The sequence below is a fragment of the Salvelinus namaycush genome, chromosome 7 (assembly GCF_016432855.1).
Source record: "Salvelinus namaycush isolate Seneca chromosome 7, SaNama_1.0, whole genome shotgun sequence".
Lineage (NCBI taxonomy): Eukaryota > Metazoa > Chordata > Actinopteri > Salmoniformes > Salmonidae > Salvelinus > Salvelinus namaycush.
Window position 1 is genome coordinate 12,982,780 of NC_052313.1, and position 13,831 is coordinate 12,996,610.

At 46.0% G+C, this 13,831-nt stretch overlaps 1 protein-coding gene across 1 annotated transcript in view; it reads right to left on the minus strand.

Annotated features, from left to right (window-relative positions):
• Positions 1-13,831, minus strand: part of LOC120050984 (high affinity cAMP-specific 3',5'-cyclic phosphodiesterase 7A-like) — a 29,633-nt gene that overhangs the window by 1,891 nt on the left and 13,911 nt on the right. Inside the window, exons 2-11 of the mRNA XM_038997546.1 lie at positions 7,824-7,884; positions 5,759-5,848; positions 2,793-2,986; positions 2,607-2,670; positions 2,100-2,296; positions 1,811-1,942; positions 653-744; positions 393-537; positions 165-261; positions 5-85 (exon numbers count right to left, since the gene is read on the minus strand). Coding sequence (XP_038853474.1) covers positions 5-85; positions 165-261; positions 393-537; positions 653-744; positions 1,811-1,942; positions 2,100-2,296; positions 2,607-2,670; positions 2,793-2,986; positions 5,759-5,848; positions 7,824-7,884 — 1,153 coding nt within the window. The remainder of the gene's footprint in view (positions 1-4; positions 86-164; positions 262-392; positions 538-652; positions 745-1,810; positions 1,943-2,099; positions 2,297-2,606; positions 2,671-2,792; positions 2,987-5,758; positions 5,849-7,823; positions 7,885-13,831) is intronic.

Below are 13,831 nucleotides of genomic sequence, written 5' to 3' on the forward strand. Positions count from 1 at the left end.
TTACCAATCTGAATGTTTCCCATTGAGTTTCTCTGGCTATCACACAGTGGACTGACTTCAAGTTTGTGCTTCTTCTCAATGTCTCCTACAGAGGGATAGACCACACACCGATCAGAAATGAACAGGATAGGCGAAGAGAAAATTAGAGATTAACGAGAGGCTACCTTGGTGAAAAAACTCTTGAGTCACTTTCTCGCTCCACTGTTTGCTCAGCTCCCAGGGTCTGCAGGGGTTGCAGATGTCCGCACACTTCAGAGCCATCTGCAAAGAGTTAGAGACAAAACAGCTAGTTCTACACAGTTTCCCCAGGCACAACTAAGAGCCACAATTACTGGTTAGTTAGCACAGTTTCCCCAGGCCCAACTAAGCCTATGGCCCAGCTGGTAACTGACCTGGAGGATGAAGTGTCGGTGGCTGGCGTTGCTCAGGCACAGGTCATCCTGGTTCAGGTGTGTTCTGAACTTCCCCAGGTACTCGTTCTGTCTGCTGATGTCAGTGGCCAGGATCAGAGAACCCAGCTGGCGCTCCATCTTCAGCCTGGTGAGATCATGAGTTTAAATAAAATGTATACTACAACAACCAACTCATTACCTTGCTCTTTAACAACGCTCTTTAATCAAACGTTTGGCACTGGAAAAAGAACATGACTGACCCTTCCTCAGCAGGCAGGTGAGAGAACAGGCCAGTCTCTCTGAGCAGACCTACTGCAGACCGCCAGTGGTGGTTCTCCAGAACAGAGGAGTTCTACAGGCCAGAGACAGATTGAGAATGCTGTCATCTTGAGCTACTAACTGCATTCAATCATGGACCTCAACATTACATGGCCATCTAGTGATCTCCAGCCAGGTCTAAAGCTACAGGAGCTTGGATTGCTTTACGTTCTCCCCTCTAGAGCTTGGCCAACATGACAGCGTAGCGTTAGCCAGAGGGTTATACTACAAAGCAGGATCAAAAAGTTGGCCTAAATATTCTGATAACATTTTATTTTTTAGGAAAGATAAGCTTGTAATGGGTTTGGGCTAATTGATATCTAAGATGAGCTTTTTATTATTAATCTTTATGCCCCTTTTTCCTCCCCAATTTTGTGGTAGCCAAGTGGTAGTTACAGCCATGTCGCTGTAACTCCCCTCCAGCCTTGTCGCTGTAACTCCCCTCCAGCCTTGTCGCTGTAACTCCCCTCCAGCCTTGTCGCTGTAACTCCCCTCCAGCCTTGTCGCTGTAACTCCCCTCCAGCCTTGTCGCTGTAACTCCCCTCCAGCCTTGTCGCTGTAACTCCCCTCCAGCCTTGTCGCTGTAACTCCCCTCCAGCCTTGTCGCTGTAACTCCCCTACAGCTTCGGGAGAGGTGAAGATGGAGAGCCATGCGTCCTCTGAAACACAACCCTGCCAAGCCGCACTGCTTCTTGACACTGCTCCATAACCCGGAAGCCAGCTGCACCAATGTGTCAGTGAAAATACCGTCCAACTGACGACAGCTTGCAGGTGCCCGGCCCGCCACAATGAGTTGCTAGAGCGCAATGAGACAAGAAAATACCGGCCGGCCAAACCCTCCCCAAACGACGCTGAGCCAATTGTGCGCCACCTTGTGGGTCTCCCGGTCATGGCCGGCTGTGACGCAGCCTGAGATCGAACCAGTCTGTAGTGACGCCTCAGTACTGTGATGTAGTGCCTTAGACCGCTGTGCCACTCAGGAGGCCCAAGTTTATCTTTTTAATTAACCAGAAAATCAATAGTTAGCCAACTCAGTGATCCTGCTTTGTAGTATAACCCTCTTGTCTAATATGGCTTCTAAAGTAGCTATGGGCTCTCACCCTGTAGAGCTTGGCCAGGTAGTGGTTGGTCTTGATTAGGAAAGGCTGGTTGACTCCCGGGTGGTCCAGGTCATGAGTGGCAGCTGCTAACAGGCCCAGGAGGATGTCACAGGACGTCAGGGACTTGGCCAGCTATGGAGAGACAGGGAATGTCAGCTCACTTTTCTCTGCTCCAGGAGCAAATGCCTAGGCTTTAGCTCAGTGGGATAATGTTGTCAATAACCCAGTAAGCTACTTCTGAATACTTTCTGTACAACAGAAAACTAGCACTGTCAATCCTGTTTGCTACCTTGGGTTCTCGCAGGTAGCAGTACATGGCCTGTGTGACGTCAGCAGCGTGCACAGCGTTGTGGTAGGGGTTGAGGCTGTGGTAGTCCTCCTGCACCATGACCAGGAAGCGCCACAGCTTCACCATGTCCAGCTGAAACAGCTCCAGCAGACCATACTGGTTCAGGAGGTGGAAGGTCATCATCACCAGGCTGTTTCCTGCATGGAGAGGGATGTGAGATTTAGTTTAAGAGCTGGTCAGGAATAGTGTTCATGGGTGGGTAGTTGTGTTTGTGGTGGAGTTGAGCATTGCAATGAACATCTATGGAGAATGACTTAAGAGTCCCCACCATCCCAGTTCTACACAGCATTCAGCAAAACAAACACCAGAGGGCATCATTGTCTATAAATGTCTGATGAGTTGAAAGCAGGCCTATGCAGTCATGTCACACTCATTCTGTGAGGATGATGACATTACAAAAATGTAGGTAAAGCTCTGGGAGAAAAGATGGACATCTGTTAGAAATACCATTCGTTAATCTGTCGAAGAGGAAAATGTCGAAATTCCAGCTCCCGACCCTTTCCAGCATACACTGCAAGAGAAAAACACACACGTAAATGTAAGTCTGTGTTAAGCCATGCACATAAACATGAATTGTGTATGCATACGAGTGTATGATTGGCTCAGAGCGTATGGTCTGTGTGAGCATCAGACCTTGGCCTGTCCAATGTAGTCCTCATCCAGGATGTGGAGGGGGTTGAGGTGGGTTGTTCCCCAGAGCAGACGGGACGAGTGCAGGTATCTCTGGAAGCTGAGCAGTCTGCGGAGCCGCCTACCAGACACGGGCCCAGCCGAGATGAAGCCAGGACCAGGGATAAGACTAGAGGCTGAGGTTGATTCTGAGCAGGCTGAAAACACACGGGTTTATTCAGAACATTGGAGTTGTTTAAAACAGTGGTTCTCAAACGTTTTGGGTCCAGGACCCTTTTTGTTATAGCAAATTCATCAGGGACCCCCTCATAACTCAGGTGATATAAAACTAGCATACAAGGAGTGTTACTTTGACCAGTGGTATAAAGTACTTAAGTAGTACTTTAAAGTTTTTTGGTGGGTATCTGTACTTCACTATTTAGATTTGACTACTTTTACTTCACTACATTCCTAAAGAAAATAAAATGTACTTTTTACTCCATACCTTTTCCCTGACACCCAAAAGTACTCGTTACATTTTGAATGCTTAGCAGGACAGGAACATTTACTAATTCACACACTTATCAAGAGAACATCTCTGGTCATCCTTACTTCCTCTGATCTGGCGGACTCACTAATCACAAATGCTTCGTTTGTAAATGATGTCTGAGTGTTGAAGTATGCCCCTGGCTATTCGTAAATAAAATAAAAAATAAGAAAATCGTGCCGTCTGGTTTGTTTAATAAAGAATTTGAGATGAGTAAAAGTAATGACACCTTAAAAGAAAATGACTCAAGTAAAAGTGAAAGTCACCAAGTAAAATACTACTTGAAAGTATTTTGTTTTAAATATACTTAAGTTTCAGAAGTAAAAGTATAAATCAAGTATGAAAATTGGTAACTTTTTCGACCACTGACTGACTTTGGCAGTGCATGGCCAGACAAACCTTCAGGCCCTGGGAAGGATCATTTTAAAGGCCCACCTCTTGGCATCAGAGAAATGTGCCGTTTTCAAGCGAATGTCCTGCAATTCTACACATTTTGTCATGAGACAGAGAACATGTTGCAGTTTTAAAGCTTAAAATTAGTGCATTGCCAAAAAATATATTGAAAGAAGTACCTTACTGTGACTTTTCAATTACAAATGGTAAGAAATAAACAAATACCTTCTTAGCGAAGTACAATTTCTCAAGCAAGAATTTTGCTAGGACTGTCTGGGAGTGGTCTGAGTGGGGAGGAGAAAACTGAAAACTAGCCGTTGGCAGCAGTGGAGGCTGCTGAGGGAAGGACGGCTCAAAATAATGGCTGGAACGGAGCGAATGGAATGGTATCAAACATATGGAAACTATGTGTTTGATACCATTCCACCTATTCCCGCTCCAGCCATTACCACGAGCCCGTCCTCCCCAATTAAGGTGTCACCAACCTCCTGTTTAGGAACTCTTTCTAATGTACCACCTATGATGTCACCGGGCAGGCCAAAACTCTAACCCTCCAAAACAGCTGAAATTTCAAGCAAACAGGTCTTACACTAAAAGGGCATCAATTTTCTGTATTATTCCAACCTCAGACTAAACTGGGCCTTTAAGTTGAAAAATGTATGGCGTACAGTGGATACCAATATCCCTGTGAGCCTCCCAGGCCCATGTTACCAAGGGGTAAGAACATGAATTGTGGATTAATATTATAACATTGTATTACACCCTCAACTATTCCATAGCCATTTTTTTGTCGTTATCTGTTAGTAATGGTCATAAAATGTTTGTTGTCAAAAACCCAGATATGGCCGAGGACCCCTTGCAGTACACGGTTTACAACATAGTGGATAGATTCAACCGTTTCCTGTTGTACAGAAAGAAACAGAGGGATGACATGGCGTGTCTGGTTTACACACTAGAGGTCTATCTAATCATTTAGTAATGTACTCTGCTTGATAATCCCCAGGCACTAGAGTCGCAGACATCTGCTCCAAATCTTAAATCAGGAATGTTGCACAAATGTTTGGGTGGACTTATAATTGAGACTAAGGGCTATCCGAATGTCCAATACGTGAATGAGAACACTGATGAAACCAATAGGAACACTGATGAGTTGTGAAATGGCGCCTAACCAATTGTTCGTGTGTTTTTTAGTTTTTTCCCCCCACGTAAGAATTTCACTGTAAGGTCTACACCGGTTGTATTCGGCGCACGTGTCAAATAAACTTTGATTTGATACCAATAAGAGCACTGATGAAACTAATAAAAATTAAATCAATAAGAATGAAAGAAGTGGACAAATGATTGATGTATATACACACTGCATTCAAGACTGGTCGACTATGAACACCACTGCCCGAGGATGGACACACACACTTACACTGCCTACACTTAGCCTACTGCTTGGACACACACACACGTCACAAGTCATGCTTTGTCAGTGGACACCCACCCACCCCATGGCTGGAAAGTCATGGTACAACTCAGGAAGCATGTCAGCATTCCGAGCAAGGCAATTACTTTTAAACCAGGAAGTGAACACATGGAACGTCTGTCAGAGAGAGAACTCCACTGGAATGGGAGTCACTAACGTAGCAGGACTCACATTCAGGGTTGGCGGTCAATTTAAAAGATTTGAGATTGACATTCAGTTCATGAATAGAAAGTTTTACAGTATTTTCTCTACAAGACTTTGTCCAAATTAAATATCACTCCACTTCCTGAACTAGAATAGTACCCCACCCTGCTCAGTCACATACGGATCATTCAGGTTGACTTATTTACAAAGACAATGATGGCAACTAATCAGTGTGTGAAATAAATAAGATATTCACCAACATGTCAGGTGTAGCAGATCTACAGAGTTAAGACAGGTGGTACCCGCAGGGGCAGGGCTGTATGCCGGTACCATCTCTATCTCTTAACTGATCAGTGAGGGTAACTAGAGAAAATTCACACCACTACTACGCAGTGAGGAAATACGTTTTTTGTTGTCGTCATGGTTCATACTCACAGTGTAGGGTCCGGAAGTCAATGCACAGGTACGGATAGGAACCTCTTCCTTCTGGTTCAAATCCTACCTGACTTCTCACTCGAACATCTCCTAGAGGGAAGCAACACGCACACACGTCCTCAAGAGTCATGGAACGTACAGTGGAGAAAGAGCGCTCCCACATACACAGGTCACCAACATGCTGTACTCACACACATGCACTCTCCCTCTCCTCCTCTCCAAAGGGCAGCAGCATGTAGACCACTAAGAGAACTAGGAACAGCTCAGCATGCAATGCCAGGCAAGGCTACAGTAACACTAGTATTAGTAGTCAGAGCAGCAGAGCAACCTACAGTAGAGTACAGTAGACAGGTTTGTGCTTCATACTCAGAGGCGAACACTGACTATTGCTATGGTACTGGTCCAGGCAACCCAGTCAATAGTGGTCTCCTAGATGAGTCATTCAGCAGCACAGTCAGACTGATAGGCTAATGCAGCTCTTCAGCACTGATTTGTACATCAGATCAGTCATTCAGTACAGTCTCACTCCCACCAGCTTTACTTACTTGGGAACAGCTGTTTGAATATAACACAAGCCCCTAGCAAAATAGCAAAACTGGGAATTACCATTAAAGGACGGTCGCTCACAGATTTAATTTAAATATACATAAAGGTATGTATGATGTACACAAACTCACATATACATACAATCACACATCCAAGTCATTTGGTGTCTGTGTGTGTGAGCTGCACGTTTAAAATGTGTGATGAGATGTGGAGAGTCACGTTTTCCCCATTGTGTGCCAGCGGGCCTTGACGTCAGGGGAATATGGGTCAGACAGTTGATTTGCAATGTGCACTGACCTCTACGCTATAATGTTTTTAACCCCACTGTATGACAACAGACTGGCCTAGTAATTTATCACAGGCCCTGGCAAATAGCCTACATGTCCTGAACTGGGATGCTGCAGCACATCTTACTATGAATTTTAATATCCACCAACTCCACAAAAACACATGCTCTCAAAGCAATCCTAATACTAGAGCCAGAGCTAACCAGGGGAACGCTAGTAGCAGAAAATTGTTGTTACATCATTGAGTTAAGTAAAATGGTCATTTAGATTGTCTTCTTGAGATGATTGAACTACTGAAGAGGTCAGTAATCGGTGTTTTAAAAAAAGTACATATCTAAGTTAACTTCCAACAGAATTGTATCCGAAAATAGTTAATCAAACTATTTGCAGCACAAACCATCATAGCTTCCGCCGGACAGGAAGTGAGGTCAGTGACCTGGCCAGTTGAAGGTTATAAACAGGGCCCAGAGTATTTCCTGGAAAACTCCTGGCCCTATGTATATAAATCTCCCATGACAACAGAACAGGCATAAAGGTCTAATCTGTCTTGGTCTGGTCTGCTAGACTGACTGCTGGGTAGGCAGGGCTAAATCCAATTCAATAAACTATTATCCCGAAATGTTGCGTGGCAGTGCAGACAACATAGAATACATACATAACCAACAAGACAGACTCTTAAACAACCACAGACATACTGGTCTAAATCGAGTGGACTCCTAGCATCCACACAGAGGACCCAGAACATTCCACAGACCTATGGGCCCAGCACGACACAGAATTAAACCTCTGCCTCAGTAAATCTCCTCAAAATTCAGAGGCTTAATTCTGTGGACCAACGGCTGACCTGGACGGACTCAGACATGACTTAAACCTTATGTGATGGAGAGATCAAAGAGATCAGACGAGTGATCCATCTCTCAGTCTGCTTGAATTCCTCTATCCCTTTCTAAAATCTATTTATCCCTTTTACGTTGTTACTTAACTATTATATAATATGACAAGAACAACAATATTTCAACCCTTTCCTTGATGTGCAATCTAGAGGCCTGATGCCTGTTCATTCTGAATGTGGGGACAGTGAGCAGTACTTATAGTTGCTAGTATTGAAATGCTAGTTGTGCTACAACAAAATGGCTGGTGGTGCTGCTGAGTGAGTGTGGGTGGGGACAGTACTCAGTAACTAGCATAACGCTAGTTGGTGTGTACTGTATGTTACAGGGTACAGTACTTACCGAGCATACGAATGTACAGAGCAGTCTGATCTGAGCTGTCATACGAGATGGCCCCTCGTCTCTGAAGGAGAGGAAAGACAAAAAAAAAAAACATGTGTCCAAGACATTGGTAAATCAGAAGAGCACCAGAGAAATATGCAACGATGTCAAACACTTGAATAATACTGGTGGTGCTGGCCTTCCGTCTACTAAAGTCATCTGGGTTCAACCATCCATTTAACTCCGCTGAGGACTGTTAGGCTGCTGAACGGTTGGGTTCAAATGATAGATTTTTCACACAGGCTCACAAGGTGCGTCGTCTTTGTGATGGTACACACACACTCCATCTATTTATCAGCTAGTGTGAGAAACATGCATGCTGCGTAAGCACACGCAAACACTCACACGGAGCGCGTGCGAGCGCGTGTGTACACATGACATATGCACGGTGCGTGTAGCGAGAGCGCTGGTGGGTTATGGTGTGGGAAGCTCTGTACTACATGTAGGGGGAACATGCTGCTCCAGACAGACTGGGTTGAGATGTCCATCTGGTAAAACCTAAGAGTTAATCACACCTCATTTCCCCAGTAATAGGCTCCTTGTTACCGTGACGATAGAGCAAAGCTGCTTGCTGATTAGGACAGCAGCAGACGACACTCTCCCAACGACACTCTAGGCTTACCAAGCACGCAGGACAGAAAGAGGGGGGGGGGGGGGGGGGGGGGGGGGGGACAGTGGCAGCGAGACAACCACACACATGGAAAAAGACAAAGTTAGGCAAACCCACTGACCGACAGACCAGGCATGCCTTCTGGCTGGTACTGAGAGGGTAAGAGCAGTCATACAGCCAAGAGGGAGGGGTAAGAGCAGTCATACAGCCAAGAGGGAGGGGTAAGAGCAGTCATACAGCCAAGAGGGAGGGGTAAGAGCAGTCATACAGCCAAGAGGGAGGGGTAAGAGCAGTCATACAGCCAAGAGGGAGGGGTAAGAGCAGTCATACAGCCAAGAGGGAGGGGTAAGAGCAGTCATACAGCCAAGAGGGAGGGGTAAGAGCAGTCATACAGCCAAGAGGGAGGGGTAAGAGCAGTCATACAGCCAAGAGGGAGGGGTAAGAGCAGTCATACAGCCAAGAGGGAGGGGTAAGAGCAGTCATACAGCCAAGAGGGAGGGGTAAGAGCAGTCATACAGCCAAGAGGGAGGGGTAAGAGCAGTCATACAGCCAAGAGGGAGGGGTAAGAGCAGTCATACAGCCAAGAGGGAGGGGTAAGAGCAGTCATACAGCCAAGAGGGAGGGGTAAGAGCAGTCATACAGCCAAGAGGGAGGGGTAAGAGCAGTCATACAGCCAAGAGGGAGGGGTAAGAGCAGTCATACAGCCAAGAGGGAGGGGTAAGAGCAGTCATACAGCCAAGAGGGAGGGGTAAGAGCAGTCATACAGCCAAGAGGGAGGGGTAAGAGCAGTCATACAGCCAAGAGGGAGGGGTAAGAGCAGTCATACAGCCAAGAGGGAGGGGTAAGAGCAGTCATACAGCCAAGAGGGAGGGGTAAGAGCAGTCATACAGCCAAGAGGGAGGGGTAAGAGCAGTCATACAGCCAAGAGGGAGGGGTAAGAGCAGTCATACAGCCAAGAGGGAGGGGTAAGAGCAGTCATACAGCCAAGAGGGAGGGGTAAGAGCAGTCATACAGCCAAGAGGGAGGGGTAAGAGCAGTCATACAGCCAAGAGGGAGGGGTAAGAGCAGTCATACAGCCAAGAGGGAGGGGTAAGAGCAGTCATACAGCCAAGAGGGAGGGGTAAGAGCAGTCATACAGCCAAGAGGGAGGGGTAAGAGCAGTCATACAGCCAAGAGGGAGGGGTAAGAGCAGTCATACAGCCAAGAGGGAGGGGTAAGAGCAGTCATACAGCCAAGAGGGAGGGGTAAGAGCAGTCATACAGCCAAGAGGGAGGGGTAAGAGCAGTCATACAGCCAAGAGGGAGGGGTAAGAGCAGTCATACAGCCAAGAGGGAGGGGTAAGAGCAGTCATACAGCCAAGAGGGAGGGGTAAGAGCAGTCATACAGCCAAGAGGGAGGGGTAAGAGCAGTCATACAGCCAAGAGGGAGGGGTAAGAGCAGTCATACAGCCAAGAGGGAGGGGTAAGAGCAGTCATACAGCCAAGAGGGAGGGGTAAGAGCAGTCATACAGCCAAGAGGGAGGGGTAAGAGCAGTCATACAGCCAAGAGGGAGGGGTAAGAGCAGTCATACAGCCAAGAGGGAGGGGTAAGAGCAGTCATACAGCCAAGAGGGAGGGGTAAGAGCAGTCATACAGCCAAGAGGGAGGGGTAAGAGCAGTCATACAGCCAAGAGGGAGGGGTAAGAGCAGTCATACAGCCAAGAGGGAGGGGTAAGAGCAGTCATACAGCCAAGAGGGAGGGGTAAGAGCAGTCATACAGCCAAGAGGGAGGGGTAAGAGCAGTCATACAGCCAAGAGGGAGGGGTAAGAGCAGTCATACAGCCAAGAGGGAGGGGTAAGAGCAGTCATACAGCCAAGAGGGAGGGGTAAGAGCAGTCATACAGCCAAGAGGGAGGGGTAAGAGCAGTCATACAGCCAAGAGGGAGGGGTAAGAGCAGTCATACAGCCAAGAGGGAGGGGTAAGAGCAGTCATACAGCCAAGAGGGAGGGGTAAGAGCAGTCATACAGCCAAGAGGGAGGGGTAAGAGCAGTCATACAGCCAAGAGGGAGGGGTAAGAGCAGTCATACAGCCAAGAGGGAGGGTAAGAGCAGTCATACAGCCAAGAGGGAGGGTAAGAGCATTCATACAGCCAAGAGGGAGGGTAAGAGCATTCATACAGCCAAGAGGGAGGGTAAGAGCATTCATACAGCCAAGAGGGAGGGTAAGAGCATTCATACAGCCAAGAGGGAGGGTAAGAGCATTCATACAGCCAAGAGGGAGGGTAAGAGTATTCATACAGCCAAGAGGGAGGGTAAGAGTATTCATACAGCCAAGAGGGAGGGTAAGAGTATTCATACAGCCAAGTCAAACATGGTTTCAAAAATGCAGACAAACAGACCTAGGACAATACTAGAGCGCGATATATCTATCTATCTACCTAGTAGGTGTACACTGGTGCCTGGCCCTAGGTTGCAGTAACAGAGGATCTAACCAGGGGATATCCTCAACCTGCAGACAGATGCTCAGGCCTGTACACGGCCTTGGCTCACCTCCCCTTGCACCACACACACACGATCCAGAGGGGAGGGTGGTGTCTCCAGAGCTAGTTCCCCCACAAGACTCCCCCTCCCTGGGCTGAGCTTGGCTCTCCCAGGCTCTCCTCCCCTCCAGCCAGGGTGTCCCCAGATGGCACATCACTCAGGCCCGTGACGTCAATCGGCTCAGCCTCATTTGCATTCATGATACTTTACCCATTTTCATTCCCTCACTCAGTTTATTTCTCTCGCTCATCCCCGCTGGGCTCCACTCTCGAATGAAAAACAAAACGCTTTGAAGCCATATTCTCACAATGCAGTGGAGAGGCCGTTAAAACAGCAATTTATTGATGCTTACGGGTGTCAACTGAAGGTGACAGAATTATTATAAACAAAATGTTTAAGCAGGTTGTTATGGCCTAGTACCATTGGGATTGATCACATCTGAAAAACAGTCCAGAGTTATGGTGACCAGTTTAACAACAACTGTCTCACACACACGTCCAACTGTAACCACTTAGAAACCCAGATAAGGATCAGGGTTCGTCTCCACCAAACTGTCGTCACAGACACCCTCTCTCTCTGGGTGTGTCCATCTCCCTCTGACCCTAAGTGTCCTCTAAGTCTAAGCTCCCATGACGGCGACGGCCAATCCAAGATAATATTTGACCGGCTTGCAAACAGGCTTGTGGTGCAGTATTTTACTGTCAACACACTGCTGTGTTTACACACAGCACCACCGCTTAGCGTGTGAGTAATATCCACCTTGTGTGCGTGGGCGGGGGGATAAACAGACAGGCATAACCATAAGCAGAAAGACCCCAAACTACTGCATATACCCTTTTCAATCACAAACACAGACACACCCCCCTTTGGCTGACAGCTATTGCTGGCGTGTCTGATCTGGCCTGTACCGTCACTCATCACTTCAGTGTCAGTTAGCAGCCAACTGGCAGGATTACCAGGTCCCCCTCAGGCAACTTCTCCAAGATAGTCAGAGGTCAGACTGGACTGAGGCATCAACCTCGGGCCATGTGAAAGGAAAGGGGGATACCTAGTCAGTTGCCCAACAATGCATTCAACTTAATTGAGTCTTCCACATTTAACCCAACCCCTCTGAATCAGAGGTGTGGAGGGCTGCCTGTGAAACCATAGAGATCAGGTTAGTATCTGTAGTTTGTTCAGTTTTACACAAGTAAATGACAAAGAAAAAGGTGTGTCCTAAACCTTCCTTTTGTCTGAGGGAACAGTTTAAGTAAAACAAAATATTTTTAGATGGAATTCAAGTGCACCGCATCTCGACACTTTTTCAGCATCGAGTTTAATCATGTGTAGCCTAGTTGACACTAGTTGACACTACTGTAGGTGTACTTGAAGCTAAATCTAAACCCAACCAGACAGCTCTACAGAGCAAACCCTGTGAATGATCATTGATGCCAAGTCTAGCAGCTCCAGGCCTTTAAAGTGGTGTTAAGCAGAGCCTGGTCAAAGCTCATCCACCCACACTTCCCTGTTTTAGCTCCAGGGCAATGTCACTTAAAATGTATGCCAAGCAAAAACCATTGATTTCAAAGTTTAACAAAACCATACAACTCATGAACAAGGACTACTTTTATTAATTTACACTGACGATTTTACAAAAACACATTTACTGGAAGAGCTGTGCAGATGCAAAACTTGGTAACAGAATTTCTGTAGAATCTTTGTGTCCGTGCTTTCCAGAAACTCTTAGAATATCTGTTCCAAATGAAGATTCAACAATGTTTGCAGAAATAAATGGGGTGTCAGCTATGACGTACACACTGACTTTGAAACTCTATTTCAATAACCAAAAGAGTTAAGTAAAGTGATTTACACCCGTTACCTAAATTTAATCTTGGGTCCCTGATCTGTACTACACAGAAATGTATAATTATGGATATGAATGTCATTAGCTTCATCGTGATGTATCCTAAATTAGGTACACAAAAAGGTATAAATATGCAAGATTCTCTTCCGCATATTTGGGTATCATTCTCCACACTGGCTAATTGTTTTAATGAACTCTGTCCCCAAACAAGACCAAATTTGGGTCATCCGGACCGGAAACAAATCTGAACCAATCATAGTCATCTATGTTTCACAAGTTTGGACAACAAAGTACAGCACATTAGTGTACTCAACTTGTGTGCTCTGAACACTACTCTGAGCTGTACTGTCCAAACTTGTGAACCAAACTGTGGTTTGTGACTACTACGATTTCCCATTGTAGCCAATTCAATTGCAGAAATTCCATTACCCATTTTTTTTTACCAGAATTTGTTTTATTCACAAACAAAATTGATATCAGTAAAAACACTAACTAATTGATAGCTCTACCTTTCCTTGTTACTTCTGTGAACTTTCATTATTCTCCCTCACGAGGGAGAGAAATTTGAAAATATTATAAAAGATGTGGGTTTTTGGTAACGAAACTTCAAAGCACAAGGAAATGTTTCATAGAAATCCCCCACAAAAAGTTGATATTAGTTGGAAGGGGTCTTTTACATCAAAACACAATGTTGAAGTATTCTAATACCTTTTAAGACTCCTTTGATCAGAAATCAAAGCCTTCGCTTATTACATATTTTTAGGATGGAACATGTATGCGCCTTCCTTTCTCAAAAATAGACTCTTGGCTTTCATTTGACACCCAATTTAATATGCTCCTATAAAACTTCACTTTGGTGCTCATTGGTCCTTTCACATTGAAATGACCCCCAGCGATAAAACTAGACTTCCTCACGCTGTCAGTGGTAAAAACACCGGGTTCTAGCTGAGAACAGCCCATAGACGGCATAAAAACGCCGGGTACTAGCTGAGAACAG